At 41.7% G+C, this 27,380-nt stretch overlaps 2 protein-coding genes across 9 annotated transcripts in view; one reads left to right on the forward strand and one right to left on the reverse strand.

Moving 5' to 3' along the window:
* CYFIP1 (cytoplasmic FMR1 interacting protein 1) overlaps nucleotides 1-3,710 on the forward strand; it is a 67,664-nt gene extending 63,954 nt beyond the window's left edge. The window contains exon 26 of one of the 3 annotated variants that reach the window (XM_039725650.1): nucleotides 2,404-3,611. In XM_039725650.1, coding sequence (XP_039581584.1) covers nucleotides 2,404-2,603 — 200 coding nt within the window. In that variant the 3' untranslated portion in view covers nucleotides 2,604-3,611. Of the gene's footprint in view, nucleotides 1-44; nucleotides 2,373-2,403; nucleotides 3,612-3,672 lie in introns of those variants that run through there. The other 2 variants (XM_039725651.1, XM_039725652.1) reach the window with 2 other exon arrangements.
* A 10,016-nt stretch (nucleotides 3,711-13,726) lies between these two features.
* NIPA2 (NIPA magnesium transporter 2) lies at nucleotides 13,727-26,761 on the reverse strand. Of its 6 annotated transcripts, XM_039725656.1 has the most exons (10): nucleotides 26,623-26,761; nucleotides 25,855-25,987; nucleotides 24,701-24,755; nucleotides 23,521-23,577; nucleotides 19,692-19,755; nucleotides 19,124-19,339; nucleotides 17,310-17,366; nucleotides 16,454-16,544; nucleotides 15,760-15,920; nucleotides 13,727-14,713 (listed from the first exon to the last, which is right to left on the reverse strand). In XM_039725656.1, the coding sequence occupies exons 6-10, from the start codon at nucleotides 19,260-19,262 to the stop codon at nucleotides 14,076-14,078; spliced, it is 1,086 nt and encodes a 361-aa protein (XP_039581590.1). In that variant the 5' UTR covers nucleotides 19,263-19,339; nucleotides 19,692-19,755; nucleotides 23,521-23,577; nucleotides 24,701-24,755; nucleotides 25,855-25,987; nucleotides 26,623-26,761; the 3' UTR covers nucleotides 13,727-14,075. The 6 variants fall into 6 exon arrangements, with proteins under 6 accessions (XP_039581590.1, XP_039581588.1, XP_039581589.1 ...); XM_039725654.1 differs by lacking the exon at nucleotides 24,701-24,755; XM_039725655.1 differs by lacking the exons at nucleotides 24,701-24,755; nucleotides 26,623-26,761 and adding an exon at nucleotides 26,352-26,592.
* Between the last annotated feature and the right edge of the window lie 619 nt (nucleotides 26,762-27,380).

The raw sequence follows: 27,380 nt of genomic DNA on the forward strand, positions 1-27,380 counted from the left end.
TGCTCAGACATTAATGAAAACATGAGGATGTATTTCTGCCACAGGACTCCACTGGGGAGCAGATTGGTCTTTCATCAGAAATAGCCTGTGTAGCTCTGTAAACTTTCTTCTGTTTTGCTGGTAAATCAAGCTCTTGATCTAAAGGGAAGAAGTACACTAATGATGGCAGCATTTGGAACACCTGCATGCTAAATACTGGCTGTCAGATTTTCAAAATAATACGACAGTTTGTTCATGAATGCGTGTGGGTGTACATATTTATATATCTGTATATGGAGACTGGGCTTTGAGTGAAGAAATAAGGAGCTTTGTTAAGGACTTGGAGAGGAGCTCTGTCACCTGGATTGACTGTAAAAGACAGTAAGTAATTTTTATGGTATGAACCTCAAGCCTCTTTGACTTTTACTGTCCTGCTGCTTTTGGGTGCACTTAAATGTCTCATTTTGGTTTCAGTCAAACTTTCAGGATGAGTCTGTTTGTGGTCACAGTTCTTTGTGCTGCTCGTGGTTTCTCTCTGTGCCATTCTGCTCCTTTATATTTGCTTCAGGGGACATGGGTTATTCCCAGGATTTCACTGCCCATGAAAAAATATTTCTCATCTTTCAGATGAGATGTCAGCCTTTTTTCCTGAAACTCCCCACAAAATCCACAGGTTGGGAAGGGGATTGAATGGAGTCTGAAAATCCTATTCTTTTTGATCCCTGTCATGACCAGTGGTTGTTTCCATGCTGCAGCAGCAGAATCTTCCTTGCTGTTCTGCTCACCTTATGTTTCTCACCAAGCTGCTCCTCACCCCCCACACAAGCTAAAGGGAAGAGCGTGTCCACGGCCACGCATGTCACCAATATCCTGTTTGCTTGGACAGTGCTTTCTCTCCATGGTCACCCTGTGGAGAAGTCCACAGTTCCTCATGGTGTTTCAGGGAGTCTTACAGGCCGTGTGTTGGTTCACCATCAATCTCTGTGTATGTAGCACAGATCATAAGACCAGAAACATTGGTACATGTTTTAGTTTGATTTCCTTTATGGCATAGACTTAGGTCGAGGCTAACACTTCTTTTTGCAGAAAGTCTTGGAATGAGGAGAGTATTTGGCTTCTTGCAGTTCATCCTTTCTTTCTAGATGTGGAAATCCAACAAACACAAAACAAAGACTAGGGTGTGAAACTAAAACACTGTAGGTTTGTGATAAATCTGATTTCAGTTCCCTAACTTTGCATTTTCTTCCTAGCATCAAAAGATTTTGGGGAAAAATTTTCAACCTTTTCAGTCTGATCTTTAAAATGCGAGTCCCAGTATTCAGCACTGCAGAATCCCATTGCCATGGGGGGCAGGTGTGTTTAAATGACAAACACAAGTGTTCACTGCTCCTCACACACCTGGGGATTGTGACTGGCTGGTATCCTGCCGTGTTCAGTGAGCACTGCCAGCCTTTCCCACAGCTTTTCCATTCCACAGTCCCTGCATTGTGGGGAGGTGGGAATTGGTGATGTGCTGGCATTGTTTGCTTTTTAGCTAGTTGTAAATGTGTTACCTTGGAATAAATTAAGCTCAGCAAGCACACGCTAGATCTGACCTTTCTCCATCAGTTTTTCAGTTCTGTTTTTCTTTGAAGTCACCAAAGTACTCAAGTTAGGTCTGAAATTCACCTGCAGTGAATTTCATGTGGGAACACTCATTTGCTGTTAATTTTCTATCGACAAACAATTCTTTGAGATGTAACAGAGCCAGCCTGCATCCCCTCATCATGCACTTTACAGATGTTTTGTGTTACTAATTTTAATTATATGAGGCTTTCTGTAGAAGTGTGTGGGTTACCTACATAATTCTTTCCTTCACTGTATGTTTTCAAGTTCCTTTGTGTCAAGTTTTGAGTGGGTCTTGGGCCTTCAAAGAGACAAGAGCAGTTGGTTGCTGTAAAGTTTTTTATTGCATGAATGCATCAGTCTCAAAGGCAAAGAGTTCAGAGTATTAAAATCTGTGCTAAAAGCTTTCAGGAATAGTCCCAATGTCCCAAGCAGCAGCAGCTCCCACACCTTTTTTTTTTCTTCCTCTTTTTCATCCCAGAACAGTGGGATTTTATTAATAAATCATCCAATCAGCTAAAAACATGATTCTAAAACATTCTTCCTGCACCTGAGCTTGATTCTAAAGTAGTGTTGGTTCTTACACAAAATCTACGCATATAATTCTGTCTGTTCTATCTAGAAATGCAAGCAATGTTCTGCTGTGTTTTCATTATGTCTAGAGCTAAGTTAATTTTGTGAAAGGTAACACTACTGAACTTTAAACTAGGCTTTAGGGCTTTTTACTAGCTAATACAGTTTCTTAAGGCACTTAAGATATATTTCTGTTTACTTAAAACTTACGCTCTTACTTCATGTCTGTGGTTTAATATATTTCAGTTTCTCTAAAGGTTCCAGTTCAATCCCTGAATTCCTTTATCTCTCTGAGGGACTCTCTGAGAGGCTTCTATTTCATGCATTCCAACACCTCTGAATTTGAGGAATTTCCTTGGAAGAGATATGCTGCAGGCTGGATTTCATGTTTCATGTTTATGTGCTGTCTTCAGCCATTGCCTCACTGGATAGATAGCCAAGTATGATCTCCTGCATGAGAAGTGTTCATCAGTTGTGTCAATGGAACTCATGGGAAGGTGCTGAAGGGTGTCTGCATTCTCTTTCCTTGTCTTCTCTCAATTGCTTCAGATGTAGTTGGGTGGGGATTTATCTGGCTTGATTCAGTGTAATGGAAATTAATTGCTGTGTGCAGCATGCAATTTAAAAGCTTCTTATGATGCATTTTCTTCTCAGTCAAGTGTTTTGGTGGCTTTTTAGAAGGGACAGGCTTGTGCAGAAAGATGGAGAAATGCTGCGAAGAATTAACTTGTAAAAAGCTGAAGAGCTGTCTGACCTACTGTAGTTCCTACTGCTCTTCCTCTCCCATCCTGCACATGGCCTGAACCTCTGACAGATAACCAGACTGGGTCTCTGCAGAGGCTGCTGAGCCTGTGGTTTCCTGAGCTTCTCTCTAACCAAGGGACTGTGCAGCCTTTCTGGGGCTAGAGGGCAAGGACTGGAAGTCCACCAGCATGTTACACATCACTGTTGCTCAGGAGAAGTTTGATGGAAGAGACACATGTTTATGTAAACTATGTGGGTTTGAAAATCATAATTTTAGCTGGTTTTTTTTAACAGCTTTTGCAAAACTTTGTCAGAAACTGTGTTCTGGTTGTACCTGTCAGCAGGATCTGGTGTACCCTTGCCTGCAGAGCTTGACTTGTGATCTCTGTATTTGCTTTGAGAGGTCCCAGATCACCTCTGGCCCCATGGCACTGTCAGTTATAGCCTGACACTACCCATCCTCCCTGTGTCTGAGCTCTCTGCTCCTTGCTGCCTCTGTCATCCATGAAAATAGCAGCTGTGAATTGAGTGTGCCAGTGGTGCAGCAGGATGGGGAACGGTGGCTGGAACAGGGCTTAAAGCAGATGAGAGCTCTAGTCTCTCTTTCTGCTCCTGGGTATTTTTTTCTTACCTCTTATACGGCTCCCTTTTCCAGGAGTGAAAAGTTAGGCACTCCACTTTGCATGATTTATCCAGTTAAAAAGGTCAGTGCACTGGCTTAACACTTCATAATCTCTGAGTTTTAGTGCATTTAAGTGCTGCTCCTTTCAGTTTCCTCTAGGCTGCACGTCTGGAGATAAAATCTCGTGTGCTGATACATGGAGAGGGAAGTCTAAACCTTCACCCTCGGTTATTTGCATCAAACAGTGTGTGGAGGCACATTTCTGCTACTTTTGAATAGACAAATTGGTTAGAAAAGGGCTTTTGAAGCAGAAATTGAAATGAATCCTGATCTCTGACTCTTATTCACATGGCCAGCATCTGTTGTCTGCTTTCCTGAGGTAACAGTGTGCCTGTGTGGTCATCACTAGATTCGTTCTGGCTTCTGAGACTTTTTTTTCTCTTCTCTTCTCTTCTCTTCTGATTTCTCTCTTCCTGGAGTTTTTTCACCATCAGTTGAAGGACATTGTTGAATATGCAGAACTGAAGACTGTCTGCTTCCAGAATTTACGGGAAGTGGGAAATGCTGTCCTGTTTTGCCTCCTCATTGAACAGAGTCTGGTAGGTGCCTGCTGTGCTAGTTTAAAATCCATCTGTCTCTCAAAATGTACTCTCATATTTTTGTTACTAACGTCATCAATAACAAGGTTGAAATCTGTGAGTTTGCTGTTACTGATGGGCAGATGGGTAGGAACAGTTCCCTGCACTCCTCTCTCACAGTCTTGCAGGGCTTTTCATGTCTGTTAGATACAGTGATGCCTGACTTTGCTGGGTGAGAGACGTTGCCTCGTGCGTGGTACCTGAGGATCTGACATTGCAATCTTCACCATAAATTATAATCACATATGGCACTCCTGCAGACAGTCACAGTGTGGCCACTCTTTATGTCAGCAAGCTGTGCATCTGGTACTGCTGTATTCCTTTCCTGCAGGTCATTCCTGTTGAGGTCTGAAACATCCTTGGATGTCCTCCTTGCTGCTTGGATGGCTGACAGTGGTGCAGAAGTTCACGCAGTGTTAGCAAGCTGTGCATCTGGTACTGCTGTTTTCCTTTCCTGCATGTCATTCCTGTTGAGGTCTGAAACATCACAAGGTTAACGTGGACATTCTTGGATGTCCTCCTTGCTGCTTGGATGGCTGACAGTGGTGCAGAAGTTCACGCATCTGTCCTAGCTTGAACAAAACTGTGAAAAGTTTCAGTCTTTGAGCTGCTTAAATCTGTCCTAGCTTGAACAAAACTGTGTGTAAACCTGCCCACAGCTGATGGCACAGTGCTACAATTGATCTTTATCCCTGCCTCCAGTTTTCTTTTCCCACCCTTCTCCCATGTTATTAGTATTTGCTGTTCAAACAAGATGCCCATACCTGTAATTTCTTTGTTTTCAATGCTTTTGGGTGCTTACAGAGGAAAGGTGGGCATTGATAATGGATCAGAACAGCAGCAGGTGTGCTGGCTTCCCTTTCTTTACCTGCATGGTGTTGTTGAATGTTGGGTGGGGGGTCTCTTCCTGCTGTGCATACAGGCACCCTGCCCAGGCTGTGCAATCTCATAGTGCTGCTGAGGTTGGGCAGCATGCAGAGATCTTTGCTGACTGCAAACCAGCCACGTCATTTCCTCAGCAAGCTGGCTGGGGGCCTGCTGTTGGACAAAAATAAACCCTCATGGAAGGCTTCTCTAGGGTGTATTAAAGCTGTCAGTGTTAGATAAGGTAACGAAGACATGCTGTTCCTCAGGGTTCCTGCTTGATGGTGTTAGAGGATCCCTCCCTCACGGTGGAGAGGAACTGTAGGGTGGGGGGACACACAGCAAACCTGTAGTCAATAATGGCACAGCTGAAACAGAATGAGAAGCTGGATTGCTTTGGATTCAGGCTGAGTGGCTGTGTGGTGAAAAGCCAGGCAGGGCCATCACTCCCTCCTGGGAGGACTGAGGCAGTACCAGAGTGACACCAGCACGGAGGTGCCTGCTTTGGGGCACCGCCGAGGTTACCCTTTCCAGTCACACACCCGTGCTCACTGCCTCGCCTCTTGTTTTTGTCCTCAGTTAGGTCCCCATGGCCTGTCATGTATTTCGGTATTTTTCCTCTATGGTCATCCCTCATAACCAATCTAGATTTTAGGACAGTGCAAAATGTAATTCTGAGTATATCCTTGGTAGTGGGTCTCTTGCATTTCCTGGTTGACATCAAGGAATTAGAAAAGGAACTGGAAAAGGCACATGAGCCCCCCAGCACCCTAGCCTTGCTAAGAGTATGGATGACACTAACTTTTCTGATGTTAGTGTTGAGGGATTACAAATTAGTAGGGTCTCTGCTTCAAAACTGAGGAGAGGTCGTAGCAAAGTCATGCATCTGCTTCTGGTCATCTGCATTTTCTCTGTGTGTACAAAGGAGCAAAGAAACAGGAGACATCTGTCTTCCTTTCCCCTGTCCCTAAAGATGTAAAATACTTCCTAAGACATCGTTCTCTGCTGTTGTCATACGTCTCAGCCTGCCTGGCGGGGAGAGGCTCCCACCACGATAAGCTCCCATTAGGATAATGGGTTGTGGCTCTGGTAAAAATAACCAAGCAGTGAGTCATGCTCTTCCCCCTTTTGTCTGCGCGGGAGCTGTCTGCCACTTTCCCACCGAAATTACTCATCCTCCATTAGTTTATTTAATAAATACCCTGTCCTTTATGAACTGCCAGCTGAGGGTGGGAGGGGAGTTGCTGGAGTTCCTTTGGGAGTGCAGAGGAGCTGGTGAAATGGTCTTTGGGAGCGATCCGTGGGGAGAGGCAGGGCTCGGAACGGCTCCTGCCTGGCGACAGAGGCCGGCCGCCCTCTGGTGTTCCTGCAGCGGCATCGGCCTGCGGTGTTCCTGCAGCCGTGGGGTCTGCTGTGCTTTGGGATTGATGCTTCTGTCCTAAATGCCTCTCGTTTTCTTTTTGTCCCAGTCTCTGGAGGAGGTGTGTGACCTGCTGCACGCAGCGCCATTCCAAAACATCCTGCCCAGGGTTCACGTCAAAGGTATCGGCAAAGTGAAAATACCTTCCTTGGGTAGTGCTTTCCCCTTTCCCTTCCTGCTGCTGTGCCTTCAGCAACCACCTCCAGCCACCCTTTACCACAGGACAGAGGTATCAGATCCAGGCCTGTTTGCCTGGCTGAAAAAACAAATGTTTCCTGGCAATGCTCTGTGCAAATTACAGCCATGACAGGGAACACAGGATGGATGCCCAGGGCAGTATTATCCTGCTTTGTGGATATAGTGAGAGGCTTTTTTGAAGCTTCTCTTTAGCTTATAGAATTGTCAGTTAAATGGTGCAGGGTGTCCGTCAGCAAGTAAGTAAATAAAGGTGATCCCTGTAGATTTTTCACTTCCTTTTCACTAAAGAGAGTATGCAGTAGTGAATATTTGCAGGATTGCTTCCTATGGTATCTGCTCTCCTCATCATCAGAAAGTGAGCTGTCTCCCTTCCCCTTTGCCCTCTCTTCTTTCTGTGTTTCTCTTCTGTCTTCTTTCTTTTCCATTTCTCACTGCTGGAGCTAGCTGATTTGTTCTGCTTGGAGAAATCCCATCAGCTACAAAGCTAAGAGAATATTTCTGAGCTCACAGTAGCTGCTTGCATCTCTGCATAAAACTAACCAGATCATTGTAAATTGTATTTTCCCATTTGCCAGAGAACCTTTCCTACTTGCCAGTGTTCAGGAAGTTCCAGCTGCTTTTTAGCTTTGCTATACACAAGATTGTATCCACATTTTACCTCACGTTCTAGAGACAAACATTTTGTGCATAAAGACAACTTAGTTGTCTTAGTACAAGTAGGGGTCAAATATCTTGACAACAGCAGCATAACAGAGCCTTATATTCTTCCTTGAATTTAGTTAGATGTACTCTGCTACAAATCCTCCTTTCTGTTTGCACATGTAATATAGCATTTTAAAATATGTGTGTATTTCTCTAAAAGTGCATAAAATATTAACCAGCTATTTAATAGTTAAATTGCCTAAAAAGAACAGAATTTTCTTCCTTGCTGGATAAAAATTGTGTTAAAATAAGAATTCTCTTGGTTACTTGCAATTTATGATTCCTCTCTTCACTTTTTTTTTCTTTTCTTTCAGAGGGTGAAAGACTTGATGCTAAAATGAAGAGACTAGAATCAAAATATGCTTCACTACATTTGGTTCCTCTCATTGAAAGACTTGGCACACCCCAGGTAATCTTTCTCATTTGTGTCAGAGGCAATTCAAGAAATTTCTGAGCATCAGAAAGCCTGTCCTGATAGCCCTGTCAGAACTTCAACCTGCACATCCAGCTTCTTCACACAAATAATTTTTATTTAGATCCATAAATTTGGAAAAAGCTGCTAAAGCTTAGAAGTTTAAAACATTTGAGACTGGGGCAGAAGTGACACATTTGGGGGAAAATGCTAATTGGTATGTATGTTTACCATGGGATACCCTCCCAGTGTAAGGTCCAGCCTGGGAGCTCCTCCTGCAAATTCCACCAAAAGCAATCCGTTTTCTTGTGCACATATATATATATATTTAAATCATTCTGTCACTCTTTCAGCCATTTAGAAACTCTTGGAGAATTAGCTGTCATTTGAGTTGAGGTCTCCTGGGAACAATGACCAAAGAGAACATTCTTGAACTGCCTTTGCTTCAGCACTGTTCCCCTTTCTCAGGGGTGAGGGTGCATTAATCCCCTGCTAATCTTAGCAGTTTACTAAGGTTGAGATGTGAATAGTAGAAAGTAAGAGCAGAATGCCCTGCAGCACAATTCAGACTGCTTTTGTCATCGTAGGTGCTGCAGTTCAGTAGGTGCTGCTGCACTAGGAGAGAGCTGTCTGTGTGATGGCACAAGCTGGGACAGGCACAAGCAGCATTCCTCTTTTGGATTTTGTCTGAGCCTGTTGGTGCTCCTCTTTGGAGCCTTCTCATCTCTAACAGCAACAGCTGAGAGTTAGGAGAGTGCATGTAGGAGCTACAGCAGAGCACTGAACTCTGGTTTTGCTTTCTGCCTCCATTCAGACAAAGAATTCTTTAAACTTCCTTGAGATAAATCCAGGACTAGCCTTACTGCAGTTAGTGTTACTCACTTTAAGTCTGTCTGCTTAAAAAGGATTTTACAATTTTCTCGGAATGTTTTTCCACTGATCTGATCCCCAGGTTAGCAGTGTCTGACCTCACTTTAAATCAGAAGACGTTTCTCCTAGAATAAATCGTGTGAAACTGAAAAGTGTATTGTATTAATTTTTTCAAATAAAATCTTGTGGTGAAGTGGCTTTTACCAGGATTTTACCAGCTTTTTTTCTCTCTTTGTTTCTCTCCACTTCAGCAAATAGCAATTGCAAGGGAAGGGGACTTGCTGACCAAAGAACGCCTCTGCTGCGGCCTGTCCATGTTTGAGGTGATCCTGACGAGGATCCGCTCCTTCCTGGACGATCCCATCTGGCGCGGACCCCTGCCCAGCAATGGGGTGATGCATGTGGATGAGTGTGTGGAGTTCCATCGCCTCTGGAGCGCAATGCAGTTCGTCTACTGCATCCCCGTGGGAACACACGAGTTCACTGTGGAGTACGTGCTGCCAGCTGCCCGCAGTGCCCCTGGGGCCACAGTGCTTGGCTTGTCCTGTTGTGGCAGCGGGGCTGGAGGGAGGCGTTTGTGTGCCTGCCTGCAGGAGCTTAGGGCAGGAGCAGGGAGAAGTGCTGCCGTCACCACGAGGGGCTCATCGTCCATGAACACAGATACTATTGTTATCTCTAGTGAAAATAACCCTCTATTTTAAGTATTGCAGTGTATAATGAATGATCCTGTGACAAACGGGCCCTAGCACGTGTCTTTCAATAGGGGTCGTGCCCCTATGGACACCCAGCTTAAATAAAATAGCAGAATATTTGTGCATCTAACTTTAAGAAGTATTTCTTCTCTGAATTTAAGAGCAGGAATGAGCACTTGGAATTCAACATGATTAACACGAGTCATGTTTGTTTGTTCTTGGTTTTGTGGGTTTTGAGAATATAATTATTTTGAAAAATTGTTGTATGAGCTGTAACATGCTTTTTACTGGGCAATTAGAAAACGGCATAGGACATTTACTTCCTTTCATGCCTGCAGCCCAAAGGAGCAGAGTGGTGTTGAATTCCCACTTTGTTTTCTTTGCAAGTGTTGTTTCCACTGAAAATGAAATGTAATGCCGCAGGAGTCTAATGGGCAGTAAATGTTTTTTGAGTAACTCTGTTATGTGGAATTCAAGGAGGAGAGGGAGTTCTGCTTTTTGTTACGCATCAATTTGAATTGCTTGTGATATCTCCAATGATAATTAATATCCCAGAGCTTTTGCTTTGTAAATGAGTGTCTACCACATTTATTATTTAGTGAAGTGGCTGATTACTGAGTGTTTGCTGTGACTGTGTTTGAAGATGTAGTTGAAACGTGCTCTGTGGTGTGTTTCCTGTTCCAGGCAGTGCTTTGGGGATGGCTTGCACTGGGCTGGATGTATGATCATCGTACTTTTGGGACAGCAGCGGCGCTTTGACGTGTTGGATTTCTGCTACCACCTGTTGAAAGTCCAAAAGCACGATGGCAAAGATGAGGTTATCAAGAATGTGGTGAGTTGAAAACATCTGTATTTGTTTTAGTAATAAAGACAACTCAGAGCTGTTTGTATTCAGATGTAGCGTAGATGTGGCAATCCAGTTTTTAGAATGAACTGCTGAAAATGAGGGCACCAGGATTTTCAGAAACAAAAGATTTAGGCTGGAGTTGGAAGACTGGTCAAGCAGAATTCTGATGTCACAAATATATAAGATTTTCTTAATGCCTTCCATCTTATATAGGTTCATTCCCAAAATGGCAACCTGCTCTAAGTTGAGCTTCTTTGTACCCAAAGCAGCACTGTCAAAACCCAAAATGCACCTTGTATTTCCACTGGCTTAGCAGCACGAGGGAAACATTTGTAACATTGCTGGGAGAGATGAAGCAACAGCATTTGCTCGTTTTCTGGCTAAGGCTTTTCATATCCAAAGCTAATTCCTGTGTCTGTTCTTTTGATGTTTGCAGCCTTTGAAGAAAATGGTTGAGAGAATTCGCAAGTTCCAGATTCTGAATGATGAAATAATTGCTATTTTGGACAAGTATTTGAAGTCCGGCGATGGAGAGAGCACACCCGTGGAACACGTGCGCTGCTTCCAGCCACCAATTCATCAGTCCCTTGCCAGCAACTAGATTCTCAGCTAACAATACTTTTTGCACCTCTTTAGGCTAAAAGTATGAGAAACAAAGCAAGAAACAAAACCCACACCAACAGTTTTGAAGAATTCTCTCATCTGCATTTTTCAGTATGCCTGTGCCATTTGAGTGGCACACTGTTCTCTCCAGTCTCCAAGCACAGTAACTGTATACAATCCATACTTATTTTTCTAGACTAAAATTTTATACACTTTGATTAAAAGCCTGTGAGATTTTTGAAACCTCTTTGCATTCCTGTCCGAGGTGGCCATTTTAGACTGGACTGGTATAATTTTCCCCTGAAGCTATAGAAATAATGGCTGTGGAGGGTAAAAAACGGTTCTGTAGAAAAAATTTTTAGAAATCAATGAATAATTGTTTGTATTAGAGCCTTAATTGCTTAATTTGCCTTTATTAAAAAAAAAAGAGAGAAAAAACAACAAAACAAACTCTGCTGGTGCTTTGTGAGTAATTTTCTCGTCAGTTGATTCTTCTTCCTCTTTGCAAATCTATTCTCAGAGATCAGTAATTATGGAAATGAAGGTTATTTAAAGTGTTCGTTTCAAAGTCACTTAACATGTAGGTTATTGATAGGATTCTAATATTTTTAAAGGTGGCAGTTTGATCAATCAGAATGGGGACAGTTTACTTTTTCCTAATGAGAGCTTCTAACACAGTTTATATTTTGGTTTGCCATACATACCTCTGTACCCAAGCACATCTACAAGTGATGAGGAATTCTTCTTTATGAGAATCCTGACTACAGTGATCAGGTGTAATCTATCCCAGTACATAAACTCTAATGATGTTAATCATTATTTATTATGGAAAGTATTTGTTAAATTACACTTGCTGTACAATGCAAACACTGCATCAGTAAAATTGTAAAACTTTGCAACTATAGAAGTTGAATTTTAAAGCAAACCATTCAGGGAAAAGTAGTAACTCCTGCTTGCTTACTCCAGGATCCTGTCATCTGGCTTTGAGATCAGCCCTAACCAAGATGTTAAGATGGCCAAAACAGACACAGATAATTATATGTTTTACCCAGGATGTGGATTTGTGGAGATGTTACTTGGTCAGTGTTTCTAACCTCTAGTATGAAACCAAGAATGCATCCCTTTGAGAACCTGTTTTTCTTCCTTCCCTCTTAGTAGTTCATGGCTAAGTTACAGCACATCTTTTGTCCTGCTCAGCTCTTTCAGTGCTTCATTCCAGCCATGGAATTGACTCCAGCAGTGGGTAGAAATGAGCATCTGACAGAAGAGGTACACAGGAAGTGAGGAACATGTAGGTATTAGAGTGGCAGAGAACTCAATTTTGAGGAAGGAAATAAACTGAAATTTTCTCAGCAAAACAGGATGGAGATTTTCCAGGCAATCTATCAGCAAGTTTCCACAATCACAGGTTTCCCTAGGACATCTGTGCTTGAGAGCTGCCATTCTGGAGTGGTGTCTGTCGTGGTGAGAGTGCACACAACGCTGCCCCGTGCGTGGGACACAGAAGCACTCGTGCTTTGTTACACCAGCTGGTTGCAGGATTTCTTTTACAAGGTGTTTTACAGATGATCTTCTTTAAGAAACAGTCTTTTAGTTCACAGAAGGCTTTTGGTCAGCCAGATGCTTCCCTGTGCTTCCAGGTTCAGTTAAGCAAATGAACAACTTTCCTAATTTGCTGACATCACTATTGGGTTAAGGATGTCTTATATACCTGAGATTTTGGCTCAGCACTGGTGCAAAAATGGTTAATTAATAAAGCCTGATTTTGTTTAAGAACTATTTAAAAATAACTAATCATTATGTGAATAATTTCTAATTCTTACCAGTTAACTTTCAGCAGTAAGAGAATTGTTCCTTTAACGTCTTAAAACTGCTATCAAATACGTATTTTATGATCACTGAGGGGGAAGAGAGTTTAAGACAATTCAGACATTAGTCCTAGGAGATGTTTTGTTTCCGATTTTTATAATGTAAATTTTTATTATTTTTCAGAAAGGATTATAGACTTGATAGGAGCTAAATATCCTTTGCTAGTATAACCTTTCCTATCTAAAAGGAAAAATGCAGCACAGGTGCACAAAAGGTGTAACTTTTTCATTTCCAATTAGTTCTTAGCAAAAACATTTTTCTTGTTTGACATCTTCACCCCTCCTGTATGTTATGACACATATGAAAGGAAGGCCAGCAGAATTTTGTTTCACAAGTGGTAAACAGGTTGGGTTTTTTTCTGTCCTAGTAAAAATCTTGATTTCTCTTCAATACTAAGCACTAAACCTGACAACACTGAGCAGTAACTATTAGTCTCTGTCCCAAGTATTTCCAAGTTTCACATGCATGGTAGAAAGTTCTTATAAAACCTTCTTCCCTAATTTTTATTTTCTGCCTTTACAACAGTGAATTGTTGTTGTATTGTTGAATTTTAAAGCAATGTTATTCATGTTTCTTTTTTTTTTTCATTTTTTTTTTAAATCTCAGTGTTGCAGCAAACAAAACAGCAATTCTGTGAGTTCAAGCTGTAACATCAGGAACACAGTGCAGGTCTGCAGAGCCAGGGCAGCATGGTGCAGCACAGACAGAACCTGACTGCTGTTACAGAAGAGGGAGCAGCTCTTTGGCTACTAGTAATGATTGAGATCCTTCCTTCTGCATAAATTGTCAAAGCAGGTGCCACCATCTCACCTATCCACACCGAAAACAGCTACTGCCTTCCTCTTTCTGCCAGCCTGTTACTCTGATTTGGTAAAGCTGGGGGTTTTTGATGCAAATCCAGCAACTTTTGCATACAGCTTTACCTAACCAGTATTTTCAAAGGCTCAGTTTTGCTTGGTTGTAGCCTTCCCTTTTCTCTTCTACAAACTAGGACAGGAGTAGTTACTGCAGCTCCTGTTTCAATACGGTTGCAGTCACTCCATGGTCAGTCAGGGCACAAGTACAAAAGATTCAGGTTTGCTGCAACCTTTTTACCACCAATGCAGAAATAAAGCCATTTATTTTTGATAAAACTGTAATTAGTGCAATACATCTTAAAAACAGAAGAATGAAATGAAAGTATTTACATATAACTTAAGCAACAAAACCAGTTGTGGTCTGAGGTCATTTTAGTACTTTTTAAAGTAAAAGTAAGGCAAATAAAAAACATTTCAGTGTTCTTTATCCAAATGAATCAAACTCAAAAATCAACGATTGTCTACACATACTGTTAAAAAGTACATGACTTTCCAGACAAGCTCAGACATTTCACAGCAGAAAAAAAAAAAAATCCAGGGTTACAGAATTGTTCTTTTCTTAAGTAACAAGTAGATATTTTCAGAAGGGTGACAGGCTTCCATTTCTTCTGGCTGAGAGACTCTCAGTGGATTGCATTTCACCTAGGCAGGCAGAACTTTCTTCATCATCATGAAAGCTGTCATATGTGCTCAGCAAAGTGCCATTTGCTGCTCTATCATCCTTCCGCAGAGAGAGGGGCAGGTTTGCTAGGGTGAAGTTAACATCTTTGAAGGCATGCAATAAAAAGATCCCCACAATAATAGTCAGGAAGCCACTGAAGGTGCCAATAATGTCATCAGCCGCCATGTGTTGCCATTCCTTGAAAAGGATGGCAGAACAAGTTAAAACAGATGTTGTGAAGATTACATAATATATTGGAGTCACTATTGAAGTGTTGAATATATCCAGAGCCCTGTTCAAATAGTTGATCTGCGTGCTCACACAGACAGTAAGGCTTAGCAGCAGAATCCAAGACAATGGATGTTTCAGCACTGGTTTTCCTGCAAAAAGTTCCTTTATAGCAATGCCCAGACCTTTGACACAGGAGACTGATAAGGCTCCAATTACAGAGCAAATTGTTATGTACACAAGAATGTTGGTCTGTCCATGGCGAGGTCCCACCACACATATTAGAATTAAAGACACAATGACAACGAGCGTTGCGAACACCACAAAACCTGTGGTTGGAGGAAAAAAAAAGTCTTGTTATTTATAGACACTAATGGACACACTTATTACTTATGGACTCTATTTATCAGAAGCAGGGGTATGTATCTTAGGGGTGCAGGGAAAACACTCATCAACAATGGGACCAACTCAACATAAACAGACGAGTTCAGGGTGTTTCTCATTATTTCTCCAGCATCACAGTTTAGATGATTTTAGAGTGAGTAAGCCAGAACAAAGGTTGTACCTCAGGCATGCTGTATTACCTTTACTTGTCTATTGGCACTACTACTGCAGGATTAGGTTGCTAAACTGCCTTACAGCCAGACTCACTGAGGTGTAGGTGCCACTGGACACAGGTCTGGGTCTGAACAGAGCCTCTTCTAGGAGCTACGTTTTGGCAGGTGGCTGTATTCAGCAGCAGGTTTCTAATTATCAGGTCATTCCTTAAGAATAACTTTTTAATCTCTGTGCTGGCTGTTTCCTCATGTTTAATATGAGAATTGCCTTTGTATAAATAGTATTTTACAGACATGCATTTGTGAATGCCTCATCTTCCACACAGGCATAGCAGCTCATCTGTAGGATGGCTGTTTCCTCATGTTTAATATGCCTTTGTATAAATAGTATTTTACAGACATGCATTTGTGAATGCCTCATCTTCCACACAGGCATAGCAGCTCATCTGTAGGACTTTACTTCTCAGCAGACACCACAACACCTACCTTTTCATTTTAAGGACATCTCAAAGTTGGGCTTAGAGATGACACGCTTCAATCAAAATTTCTATATGTTTTGTTTATCCACCTGTGCTGCTGCCACCTCAGTTGCCATAAAGGCACTTTATTCAAGGCCAGACAAGTTCATCTTGCCATCATGCAAAGTTCTCTACGGAATTATGTTACAGAATTCAAATCTCTACTTCATTTGGACATGAAGCAGACACAGGCCATCTTCCTGGAACTTGAGTACAATGAAACTATAAATGAAACAGTAATCAAACTATAAAACGAAGAAATTATGGGCTGTGTACAACTCAAGCCAGCATTTTTCTTACCTGGATCACCTAGTTTGTGTGACATTTCATCCAAAGTTTCTACTTCTTCTTCTTGTGGAGCATGAATTACCATCACAGTTGATCCCAGTATACTTAACAAACATCCTATTTTTCCATGTAAATTAAGTTTTTCATTTAAAAAGAAGGATGACAGAATGGCACTAAGAAATAAAAAAGGCACCAACAAACATGAGATTAGTAATACTCATTTGCTCATCAAGTTACAGGTTGTTTTGACTGTACAAGTCACTTATATACACAATCTGCAGTTTAAAAATAGCTACTTTCTATCTTGAGATACTTGCTGTGGACAGAACTACCTGTTAGTATTTGGCATCTCTGCCCAGAACCCCTTTTTTATGTTGCCTGCCAAAAAAATACTATGTCTAAGAACTTGCAAAAATAATTTTACAAAGAAAAAAAATCTTTACTTAGGAGTGAAAATACTGCTCTGCTCTGATCACCATGTTTTCAAAATGCAGAAGACGACAGCTTTTTCCAGAGATGGACATGTAGATGCATTGCTAGAACCCTTTCATATCATAGCCACTACGTATTTGGAGAAACTTAAAAGTTACTCCTGACATTTATTGTGAAGAGTGCATTTATTACAGCATAGTTCAGTGACATATTTCTAAAGAAATAATTTACTTTTCTGCTTCAAGTCACACTGCTTTCTGTTAGTGTTTCTTACCTTACAAGAACACTGAGAGCTCCCAGAGGAGTCACTAACGTAGCTGGTGCAAAAGCATAGGCAGCAAAGTTCGCTACTTCTCCAGCTCCCACTGCAGAGGAACAGCAATTCAAAGCCAGCAGTTAGGCTGTCTCATGCAACAAACCTCTCTGATCAGGGCAAGTAAGTGTCCAGTGTTCATGGAGACACAAACATGCAGCAAGGGAACGATGCAAAATTCTAATGACAGCATTCAGCTAACAGTATGAGCAGAACACAGCCCCGCCCCTCATCCCCACTATTAAATTTTAAAAGCAGGCTGTGGAACTACATACAACAGGTATTAGAATTAATTCTACCAAATCAGAAGGTGTTTTATTTTAGTGTCTGTGCTGTAGCTCCCCAGCCTGCCAGCTTGACTCATGAAGTTCTGCATGGAGAAATCTGAAACAGCAGGATGTAGCACAGCACATACAGTAAGCCATGGTTACCTGAATACAAACAGTAAATTGAGAGTTCAAGCAATGAAAAAAATTAAGAACAACAGGCATAATCCCAAAATATGCTTCCCTTCAAGAAATCCTATACATCTAAGCACTTCTCTGCTAAGACAAAAACCAAAATGCATGTGGGTAGCAAAGACATACAAAAGCAATGTCTGCCTAGTTCCACTGTTACACTAAAGGAAGAGCTTCTGGTGTGAGACAGGTTACATTAAAATCTGAACCGCATCCATCAAATCACCAGGTAACATTATCATGTATTGCAGAAACTCAATCTTGTTCCCTTTTTTGTAACCATGCTGCCATCTGTGGCATAGTTATTTATTAAAATTATATAATGTAGATTGTTTAGATGAATAATTTTTGATACTTACTTGAAAGAAGTCCAGCCCACCACAGCCATTCCTTAAGGTATGCATGACCACCTTGACCTAAAATTGAAAGAACATTGGCTATTCCACTAAAAACAGACACCCTGTCACTTGTAACACTGCCATGACAAAATAATTTTTGCAACCCATGCCCTTAAAAACATGAGCAGTCTTTTGATACCTAGGCTGTCTAGGTAAAAGGGTTGAAATCAAAGCATCTTCAGTTTCTGATGTGCCTGTGCCTCCTACAACCAGTTATTTTATTTCTTTTGTGTTAGAAATGGCACTGATGATCATATCTGCATTACCCTGAGAAACAGTTCTTTCAATCACTGAAATTACAAGAAAAGCCAAGTTATGTGCCTCTTACTAAGACTGCTGATTTGCAGAAATTGTGCATGGTTTATATGTGATTGATTGCATGTGCAAGCACCACATTTTCTCATTCCAAACCAGGGTGGCATGAATTATGTATCTCAAGATCAACAATCTTTTAGAAGCAAAAATGACAGGTACTAAATAAAAATATTCAGAGTCAACCTTCTAAATCATCTAAGGATGCTGCAACTATCCTACCTAAATTTATCTTCTTTCAATTTAAAGTCATTGCCTCTTGTCCTGGCAACACAGGCCCTGGTCAAAACCAAACCAAAACCAAACCCAAAACCAAATCTCATCTCTCTTTTTCATAAGCCCCCTTTAGTTACTGGAAGGTGCTATAAGGTGTCCCTTTTCTTCTCTAAGCTTAACAATCCCAACTCTGTCAGCCTATCCTCAGAAGTGTTCTGTCCCTTTGATCATTCTCATGGCCCTCCTCTGGACTTGCTCCAACAGGTCCATGTCCTTCCCACACTGGGGATCCTGGAGCTGGATGCAGCACTGCAGGTGGGGTCACACCAGAGCAGAGCAGAGGGGCAGAATCCCCTCCCTGGCCCTGCTGCCCACACTTGATTTGGACATACTTGGCTTTCGGGGCTGTGAGTGCACATTGCTGGGTCACATCCAGCCTCTCATGTACCAGCATCTCCAAACCCTTCTGGGCAGGGCTGCTGTCCATCTGTCCATCCCCCAGCCTGTGTTGATACTAGAGGTTGCCCTGACCCAGGTGCACCACCTTGCTCTGGTTCTGGTTGAACCTCGAGAGGTTTGCACAGACCACTCCCCAAGGCCATCCAGGTCCCCCTGGATGCCACTTCCTTTGCTCTAGAGCATCAACTGCCCCCCTCAGCTCAGTGAGGTTCACAACCCCACTGCCAGCATGCTCAGTCAGTGCCACTGTCTGTGTCACTGATGAGGATATTTAATAGCATTGCTTCCAGTATGAACCCTTGAGGTGCTCTACTCATCACGCTCAGTTACTACACGTGACTTTCAGTTTTCCAAAACAATTTTCTGACACTCTACTCATCAGTTACTACACGTGACTTTCAGTTTTCCAAAACAATTTTCTGACACCCAAACATGGTTAAAACTCTCTTAAATTCACTCATTCAGGAGCACAGACATAGTTAAGACTGCTGCTTGCAATTTGCAAGTACAATTTAGACTTAACTGACATACAAAGGAATCCTTTGACAAGTGTCCCCAAAGGGCATTATGTATGCATTAAATAGCATGTGTCACACACGGAGTTAAGGGTATCTGACACCCTGAGAAAAACACACCAGCTCTATGTTTTAGGTTTCATACACATGTAACAAAAACCCAAGAAAGTCAAAACAAGATCATTAGTTTAATGAACTAATGAACAAAAGTAATCTTCTGTTAAACAGCAACACCTAAACATCAGCAAATTATTAAAAGATGTATGTATTTACCTGCTCTCATGGAGCCTTTCCTGGCTAACCGGAGGAGACCTTTCTTTTTCAGGATGAAACTTCCTCCAATGAAAATGCTGGAACTCATAGCCAACACCAGACCAATACAGAAGTCATACTTCCCACGAGTTTGGCTCATCTCGTAAACTACTGAACACCGTCACATTGATCAACAAGGCGTAGAACTTCTGATACTCAACAGAAAATGATGCAACACTGAAACATGAGCAAAATATACACATTACATTAAGCTGGTAGAAAAGGAAAATCCTCAACAGCTCATGTGACTGGTTGTCCTGCAAGTGGCTTCTGCAAAGAGTGGTTAACAAAAAAATAAAAAAGGCAATCCGAAGCATGTATAAGCTTGCACTAAGGAGGAGCAACTAACAAGTCTGAACACAGAGAAGGAAGGATTTCTGACCTGGCATATAAAAACTGAAACCCAAGCAAACAAAAATTCCTTGAGAAACTTTAGAGATATTTTACAAATATGTAATTTATTTTTCTTTTCATTGAGTATGCAAATCTGTGTCTGGCACACCATGGTACTGAACAAGAAATTGCTTACATTGAAATCAGTCTGTAATAGAGTTTGAGAACAGTCGCAGCAGCATTTCTTCCATATAAACTCCCTAGAAAAATGAAAGAGAGTATTAGAAGGATCTTTAATCATACAGCCATTTTCTTAATACAAACAAACCTCACATGCATGCACATGCAATTACTCTTTAACAGGAAAATCTGGCAAGAAATAAGTCTTTGTTAAATTATTTTACACAGTTTCCCATACTTGTATGAAGCACCTTTCAATATTACTTTTCCCTGTACTTTTATGCTTTCAACTTTGATTAATTTGCTATACCTCTAGGAAAACCTAACAGAGAGTTACTGGTAGGTTAGCATTAAAACTGAGCACAGATCCTCTTACTTGCATCCAGTTAGGCTGTGGAAAAGTAAAGGAAAACAGTAAGCACTCAACATAGCACTATTCAAAATGCTGCATGAGCCACAGTTCAAAATTCTCAAATCTACTTCCCTTAATCCTTGCACAGTAATTTTTAAGATCTTATTTTGTGGGAGAAAGTAAGTAAATTATCTACAATAGAGTGCTTTCACTTCCTATAAATTTTTAAAAATAAACTAGACTCTTGCATGACACAAAACCACCTAAAAAAATGAGACCAAGAAAGACAAACCATCAGTGCATGAGACAGACCAAACCCAGCCACCTCACCAACTGCATAAAATATCATCCTGGTTTTAAATTCAAACAAGATTTTCAGTCCCTTGAAGAAGTTTTTAATGCAAGGAAAAGACGTAAGACTTTTGTGGCTGTTCTCTCCACCATCTGTTGTAGCAGGTGTAAGGCACTCTGTTCAGGTAACTGAGCTAACAATGTTCTTCCAACTCCAGCTGGTGCAAAATGTGCCAGTGGTATAGCATCACCTGGGGGAGGAGGGGCTGGTTTTGCTAAGCTTTATACTTTACCAGTTTTTTAAACAATTAGCTATATTATTAATGGGATTATTTTTACTGGTGTAGCTTTTTACTAAAAGAGAACTCTCCATACTGGCAAAGCCACTTTTTTTAAATTTTTTTATTTCTTCCCTCCCTGACTTGCATACCTTCACCTACACTGACAAAGAGCATCAGTTAGTCCCATCCTGACACCTTCCACCCACTGCATACCAGAAACAAGGGAAAAGCACAGGCTGCTTTTCTTCGCAGCAGAGGAAGAATTTGGTTGCAGAAGAATGAAGAACCTTGTCTGCTCACAGGTAATTTTATGAATTTAGACTTGAAAAGGATGCTACACTTCAAAACTAGTATTTCTACTTTCCCCTATGTCTCAAATACACTGAAGTGCCCTGTCAACCACTTTGTTAACCTTGTAAACCACTCAAATCTCAACCACTTACATTACAAAAATTCAGATAAATTCCTGCCAGCTCTTCCCATCACATTTATTTGTCCTCACAGACATAGCCAGTCCCATTTCTGCTTTGGCTGGGCTGCCTTATTTCCACCCAAGGTTTATTCAGATGTCTACAGTTGCAGACACATGTCACACAGCCATGGTGCACCCAGCTTCCTTCTGAAGAGATCTGGCTCTCTCTGTATATAGCAGATATAATTTGCATGTGCAGAACTGACATGTGGAAGGTCAAAGCAGTACCAGGCACTGGAAGTTTTACACTTTCGGAAATCAGGACTTTAATTCTAACCCTAAGACTTACTAAAAGAAGAACTAATGCATGCTTATAAATATAATCAAGAAAAATTATCTATGGGCATGAGAAAATGCCATGAAATGAGCAGTTTCTGGAATAAATAACGCCTCTCATGTTTCTGCCTTGGGACATGCCAAAGCTGTTGCATTCCAGCAGCCAGGGCCACTACTAGGTTCTAAACAGAGAAAAGCCAGAAAATGTAGGAGTTAAATAAAGCTGGCATTCATGCAGTGCTGCAAAGGTTCTCTAATCAAGTTCACAGCTGATTTTAACACATAGAACACTTCATCCACTCAAGACCAGCAGTGTCATGGAGGCGTACTAGTTTCCTGCTCTGACTTCAGAGAAGCAAAGAAGGGCTGAGACTCTCCTATTCGCAGAAGCTACAACATCTACCATGCCTCCAAGAGCCACTCATTAATGAATTGCCTGTGGATCTGCTGGTGTCATGAGTCACAGCTCTCAGCGTGCAACAGTGCAATGACAGTGCACACGGGGAACTGGGTTTGAAGGTTATCATGGATCGATGCAGAAACTTGGAATGCGAAAAAAAAACTGTGGGAGATAAGCAAATCCAGATTAGCCATAAAGTTTTTTTGCTTATTTTTAAGATATAACCAAATGTACCATAAATGCTAGCAAAATACAGACTCTCTGGTCTAAAACACAGGCTAACACTTCGCCTCTTGGCTCAGAAGTCGTTTTCTCTCAAAAGCAGCACAAACACAGTGCTCCAAAGATGTTACATTTATTGCAGCAAGTGACCTCTCTAAATATTCAGAAACATTAAAAGTGGTGTAATGAGAAGAAGTAATACATTACATTTAAGAGAAGATAAGCATAAGTAAGAATATGGGAGTTACCAGCCAAAGAAAATTAGTATCACTTCCACAAGCTGCACATTGTATGGAAGCAATAATTAGAGCTGGGAAAGGCAGACATGGTGCATTGTTCCAACTTTGCTTACTTGGCCACAAGCCCTCTACAGTTAAGTAGACAGTCTTAAAATACTTACAAGAAATAATCCAAATATACACTACATTATTTAAATTCAAAAATCTTTTTTAAAACCTGCTCTTTTCAACTATGATCAGGATGATGCCATTAAGCAAAAAAAAAGACCTTAAAAGGCCATTTACTTCAACCCTTTGCCATGTACTACATAATTCACTGCTGCTCCTCATTATAGATAATTCAGCCAAACTTCTCCCACAAAATTCTTGCAAAGGAAACTTCAAAAATGTGGCAGCCATGCTTTGATGCCATTAGGAACTCTCATTATCTGATCATCTTCACTTTTACTACCAAATCCCACTGCTGGAAAAAGATACAAGCCCATTTATCTTTGAATCCACATATCAACATTACCCTGCAGGTCTCCTGCTGTGCCACCCTCTGGGTTCTTTCCCAAAAGTTTTTTTTAAGTGCAATTTCCAAAGCTGTATATAGTACTTTGGCTTGAGTTATTATCACTTCTGCAGTAAGTGGTAGACTCTTATTTCTTTTCAAATGTCCAAAGCAGGTGGGTTTTTTAGCCCTTTTTCTGCAGTCACCTACTGTTGACTCATTTTCAACTTCTCTATTAGTGCAACCTCCTGCACTTGTACAGCAAATTACTCCTGCCTGGGTGAAATATCTTCCATTTACTCCTATTAAAAAACATCTCTTTTTTTAGAAACGTTTCCTGAAAACATTCAACCAAGGTTACATACTGGCAATCCTTCCCTGCCCAAAGTTATTGATTATTTCTTTGTCTTTTGAGCCAGATCAATAACATTAAACAGCCAAAGATTCAGACATGATGGAAGATTTTTGAACAAAAGCCTGCTTTGACAAGACAATAATACTCTAGGTACAGCCACTCTGCACCTTTTGAACTGTTCTATGGTATTTCACTGTCAATTCTGCTTAAGTTTTATGTTTCTAACATTGGAATTAAGCACCTATTTAATGCCCTTCTAGCCATAAAGCTTGTCAGGGAAGAAAAGGAGGTTGAATCAATAAATTGCTTTAACAAATACACATTGACTATTATGTGTCATGTTGGCTATTATGTGTTCCCTTCTTCCTTTCCACAAGCATAAATCTACATGAAACAAACATTCCCTAAGAAAACAGAAATCCAAATGTTTGGTGATGAGCCTGTAGACAGCTCATTATACATACCAATTTTGTTCCAAAATCCAGAGGCATTCACTTCTTAAGTATTTTGAAGTTAGGTTTCTAAAACAGAAATCAAAAATAGCATTAATTGGCATGTTAAGAATTTGGCAAAAAAATTATGTCCATTATTTCAAGACAATTTAATTTTCATGCATGACACACAAGACCATGTCCAATCTATGCTTTAAAAAGGAAGAGGATTTTTGTTTCAGAAACACTTGCATAACAAATCAGTGTGATTTTAGATTTGATCTTCCTTAGATACAGCTTGCCTGAAGCCATAGTTATTTCATCCTTTTGCTTTTCACTTCACAAATCAAAGAAACTAACCTGTGATCTAAGTTATTCTTTAGAAGGTACCATATTAAAGTTGAACTGAAATACTTTTTAATTCTTTCAGTTTCATTCTGTAACTAAGTGCTAAGGCACTTTTATTCCAAGATAACTAATATCAAGTTGTAATTATTTGCTTTGATATGGCGAGTTTTCAGAGGATGTTTATACAGAATCACAGAAGGCACTGAGTTGAAAAGTGCTAAGGCATTTTTATTCCAAGATAACTAATATCAAGTTTTAATTATTTGCTTTCATATGGTGAGTTTTCAGAGGATGTTTATACAGAATCACAGAAGGCACTGAGTTGAAAGGAGCCCACAAGGATCATCAAGTCCAGCTGCTGGCCCTGCACAGGACAGCCCCACACTGGAGTTGAAAGGAGCCCACAAGGATCAAGTCCAGCTGCTGGCCCTGCACAGGACAGCCCCAGGAAACCCACCATGTGCCTGACACACACACGTTCGAACTCTGTCAGGCTGCTGCTGTGACCTCTGCCCTGGGGAGCTGTTCCAGTGCCAACCACCATCTGGGTGAGGACCATTGTCCCAATATGCAACCCAAACCTTCCCTGACACAGCTTCAGGCCATTCCCGTGGGTCCTGTCACTGGTCACCAGAGAGAAGAGACCAGTGCCTGCTCCCTGCTTCCCCCCATCAGGAAGCTGTAGACCCTGGTGAGGTCTCCCCTGAGCTCCTCTTCTTCAGGCTGAACAGAGCAAGTGGCCTCAGCTGCTCCACCCCCTTCACCATCTTTGCAGCCCTCCTTTGGATACACAGAGTGATGGGGCAGTGGGCAGTATGAACACAGAAATGTTCTTAGTAAGATTACTAAAAGCCCCCAAACATACCTAATTATTAAATCCAAGCCTTCCTCAGCCATGTTCCATCCACTCACAAACATATCTTTTAAACAGAGGTACAGAGAGAACATTGGAGGACAGACACAACAGAGTATTAGGAGTAGGATATTCAAACCTTAGTCATGTGCACCTTTAAAAGGCCAAGATGGATGCACACAGTACCTACAGATCCTGTACACACTGTTTAGGATACAATACATTCAATTTTGTACTGCACATTTCCCCCAATACAGGATAAAGTTTTCCAGCTCTGTCAAAGTTAAAAACTGCCTAAACTTATACACATAATTATTTACATATTACACACAGGCAAGCTAAAATCATATTTATGATATATATATGCACATATATAATGTTAGAGGCACTATCATGTGCTCAGAAAGCAAAACATACCTTAACTATCCTACAGTTGTCTATTTTAAAAGGTTTAGATAAACTATGGAGAAAATTAATACTTTACAGCAGATTTCTATTTATAAAGCAAAAGCAACAAGCACTTCATCTTATGAACCTAGGAGGAAACAAAATCCACATAAAAAACCTATTCTGTGCATGTGCTACTTGTAGTTATTCTATAAAAAACTGACCTTTAATTAAAGCACTTTCACATAAAGCTAAAAAGGATCTTCACTATAACAGTGTTATTCATTAACTGAATACAAACTACAGGGAGTGCTTTATAACTGATACTGCATTGACTGCTTTCATGGAAAGCTATCAAAATAGACTCAAGGTAAGACTTGCCTCATCTTTGCTGTACCTGGCACATGAGTTCCACTCTTGTGGGAGGAATACCCAGCACAGGGTCACTGAAGTTCCACCTTTGGTATTTAATATGGGCAGTTTCAAATTGAAGATAATCCAGGAAGTTAAAGTCCAATCTATACATTAGTCACAGATACTCTTTTGACACAACTGATAACCTGTTATAACCTGCTTTCCTGTTTGACAGGATTTTATCATCAGAATTAAGTACTTTAACAAAAGCAGAACTAGTGTGACAATGAATTCTAAATATGATACCAACAAAACCTTATGGAATAATTTTCTATTGATGAAGCTGTTACCTTCCAGGGGGAAAAGCCCTAACTGAATACAAGGAGGCACATCAAAGGCATTAAGATAGAACCACAAAGACTTACATTTATCACATTTTCAGTACAAACAATGTTAAACAGAGAAAGTTGACTGCTTGAAAAAGATTGTGGGAAAAAACAGGGATGAAGGACTTAGATCCAGGCAGTATCTTCACTCTGAATCACAGAATCAGCTAGGCTGGAAAAGACACGTCAGACGGAGTCACATCTATAACCCAACCACCACTATGCCAACAGACCTTGGCACTAAGGGCCACGTCCATCCTGTCTTTTCTTACACAGCTCCAAGGACAGTGACTCCAAGTACCTCCCTGGTCAACCACTGCAACATCTCATCACCCTGCCTATGAAGAAATTCCTCCTAATATCCAATCTAAACCTCCCCATGTCAGCTGAAGACTACAAAGAATTACAGTGCAAAGCTACGATTACTTTCTCCGCGTCAAAATGAGGCACCAGGGCTCTGAAGTTCTGAAGGCGCTGTGGAAGCGCTGCACGGGGCACAGCGGCCCCGGAGCACGGCCAGAGCCAGCGCACTGTACCTGGAACCTCTGCCCGCTGGGAGAACCCCGCCAACAGCCCGATTTACAGCTTTTAATCCCGGCCTTCTCGGACCAAAGCACAAGTTTCCCACTACGGAGAAAGCACCCTCGGGCTTGTCCAGCCAGAGGCGAGGCCCGGAGCCCCGCTCGCTGTCAGCCGCAGCGCCCGGCACCGAGGGCCTTGCGCCGAGCGCCCCGCGGGGCAGGAGCCCCGCCTGCCGCCTCCCCCGCGGGGCCGGCCGGGCCCCCTGCCCGCCTCTCCCCGCCTTACCTGCGGTCACGGCCCCTCTCACACGCCGGGGAGCGGCGAACCAAGAGGAGACGGGGGCGGGGGAGGTCGGAGCGGGCGGTGGGAGGGGCCGGTGCCCGTGCGCTCCAGCGCCATGAGGGGACAGGACGGGACGGGGCGTCCGGGCTGGCTGCTGCCGGGGTGGGTCACTGCCGCGGCCCGCCCCGGCCAGCATCCGCGCTGAGCAGATTTTGCACTCACAGAAAATCGTAAAATCACAGAATGGTTTGGGGATCTTGAAGATCATCCAATTTCAACCCACCCTGCCGTGGACAAGGACACCTTCGACTAGACCCGCTCGCTCAAAGCGCCATCCAATCTGGCCTTCATCACTTCCAGAGATAAGACATCCACAACTTCTCTGGGCAACCAGTTTCAGCTCCTCTTCACCCTCACAGTACGGAATTTTTCCTAATACCTAATCTAAGACATACCTTCTGTCACTTTGATGCCATTCCCTCCTGCACTGTCACTACATAAATAGTCTTGCCCCATCTTTCCTATAAGTTTCCTTCAGGTACTGGAAGGCTGCAATTAGGTCACCCCGAAGCCTTCTCTTGTTCAGGCTGAAATAAACAACAGCAAGGCAGAGAGACATTTTATTGAGCCAGGTAAAGGGAATGGTTAGTGAATCAATTTAATCTAGGCCATCCACTCTCAGCATGGGCTTTACCCAAACTGCTTTAAATCTCATACAAAGTGAATGGATAAATACAGTTAGACAAATATTTGTCCTCACA

This window comes from Passer montanus, unplaced genomic scaffold (genome assembly GCF_014805655.1).
Source record: "Passer montanus isolate IOZ18808 unplaced genomic scaffold, ASM1480565v1 scaffold56, whole genome shotgun sequence".
Classification (NCBI taxonomy): Eukaryota; Metazoa; Chordata; class Aves; order Passeriformes; family Passeridae; genus Passer; species Passer montanus.

Coding starts and splice junctions, on each gene's coding strand:
- NIPA2 (XM_039725653.1), bottom strand. CDS start 19,262: ATGAGCCAAACTCGTGGGAAGTATGACTTCTGTATTGGTCTGGTGTTG. Junction 17,367..19,123: donor GAAAGGCTCCATGAGAGCAG/GTAAATACATAC, acceptor TTTCAATTTTAG/GTCAAGGTGGTCATGCATAC. Junction 14,714..15,759: donor ACACAAACTAGGTGATCCAG/GTAAGAAAAATG, acceptor CTCCAACCACAG/GTTTTGTGGTGTTCGCAACG.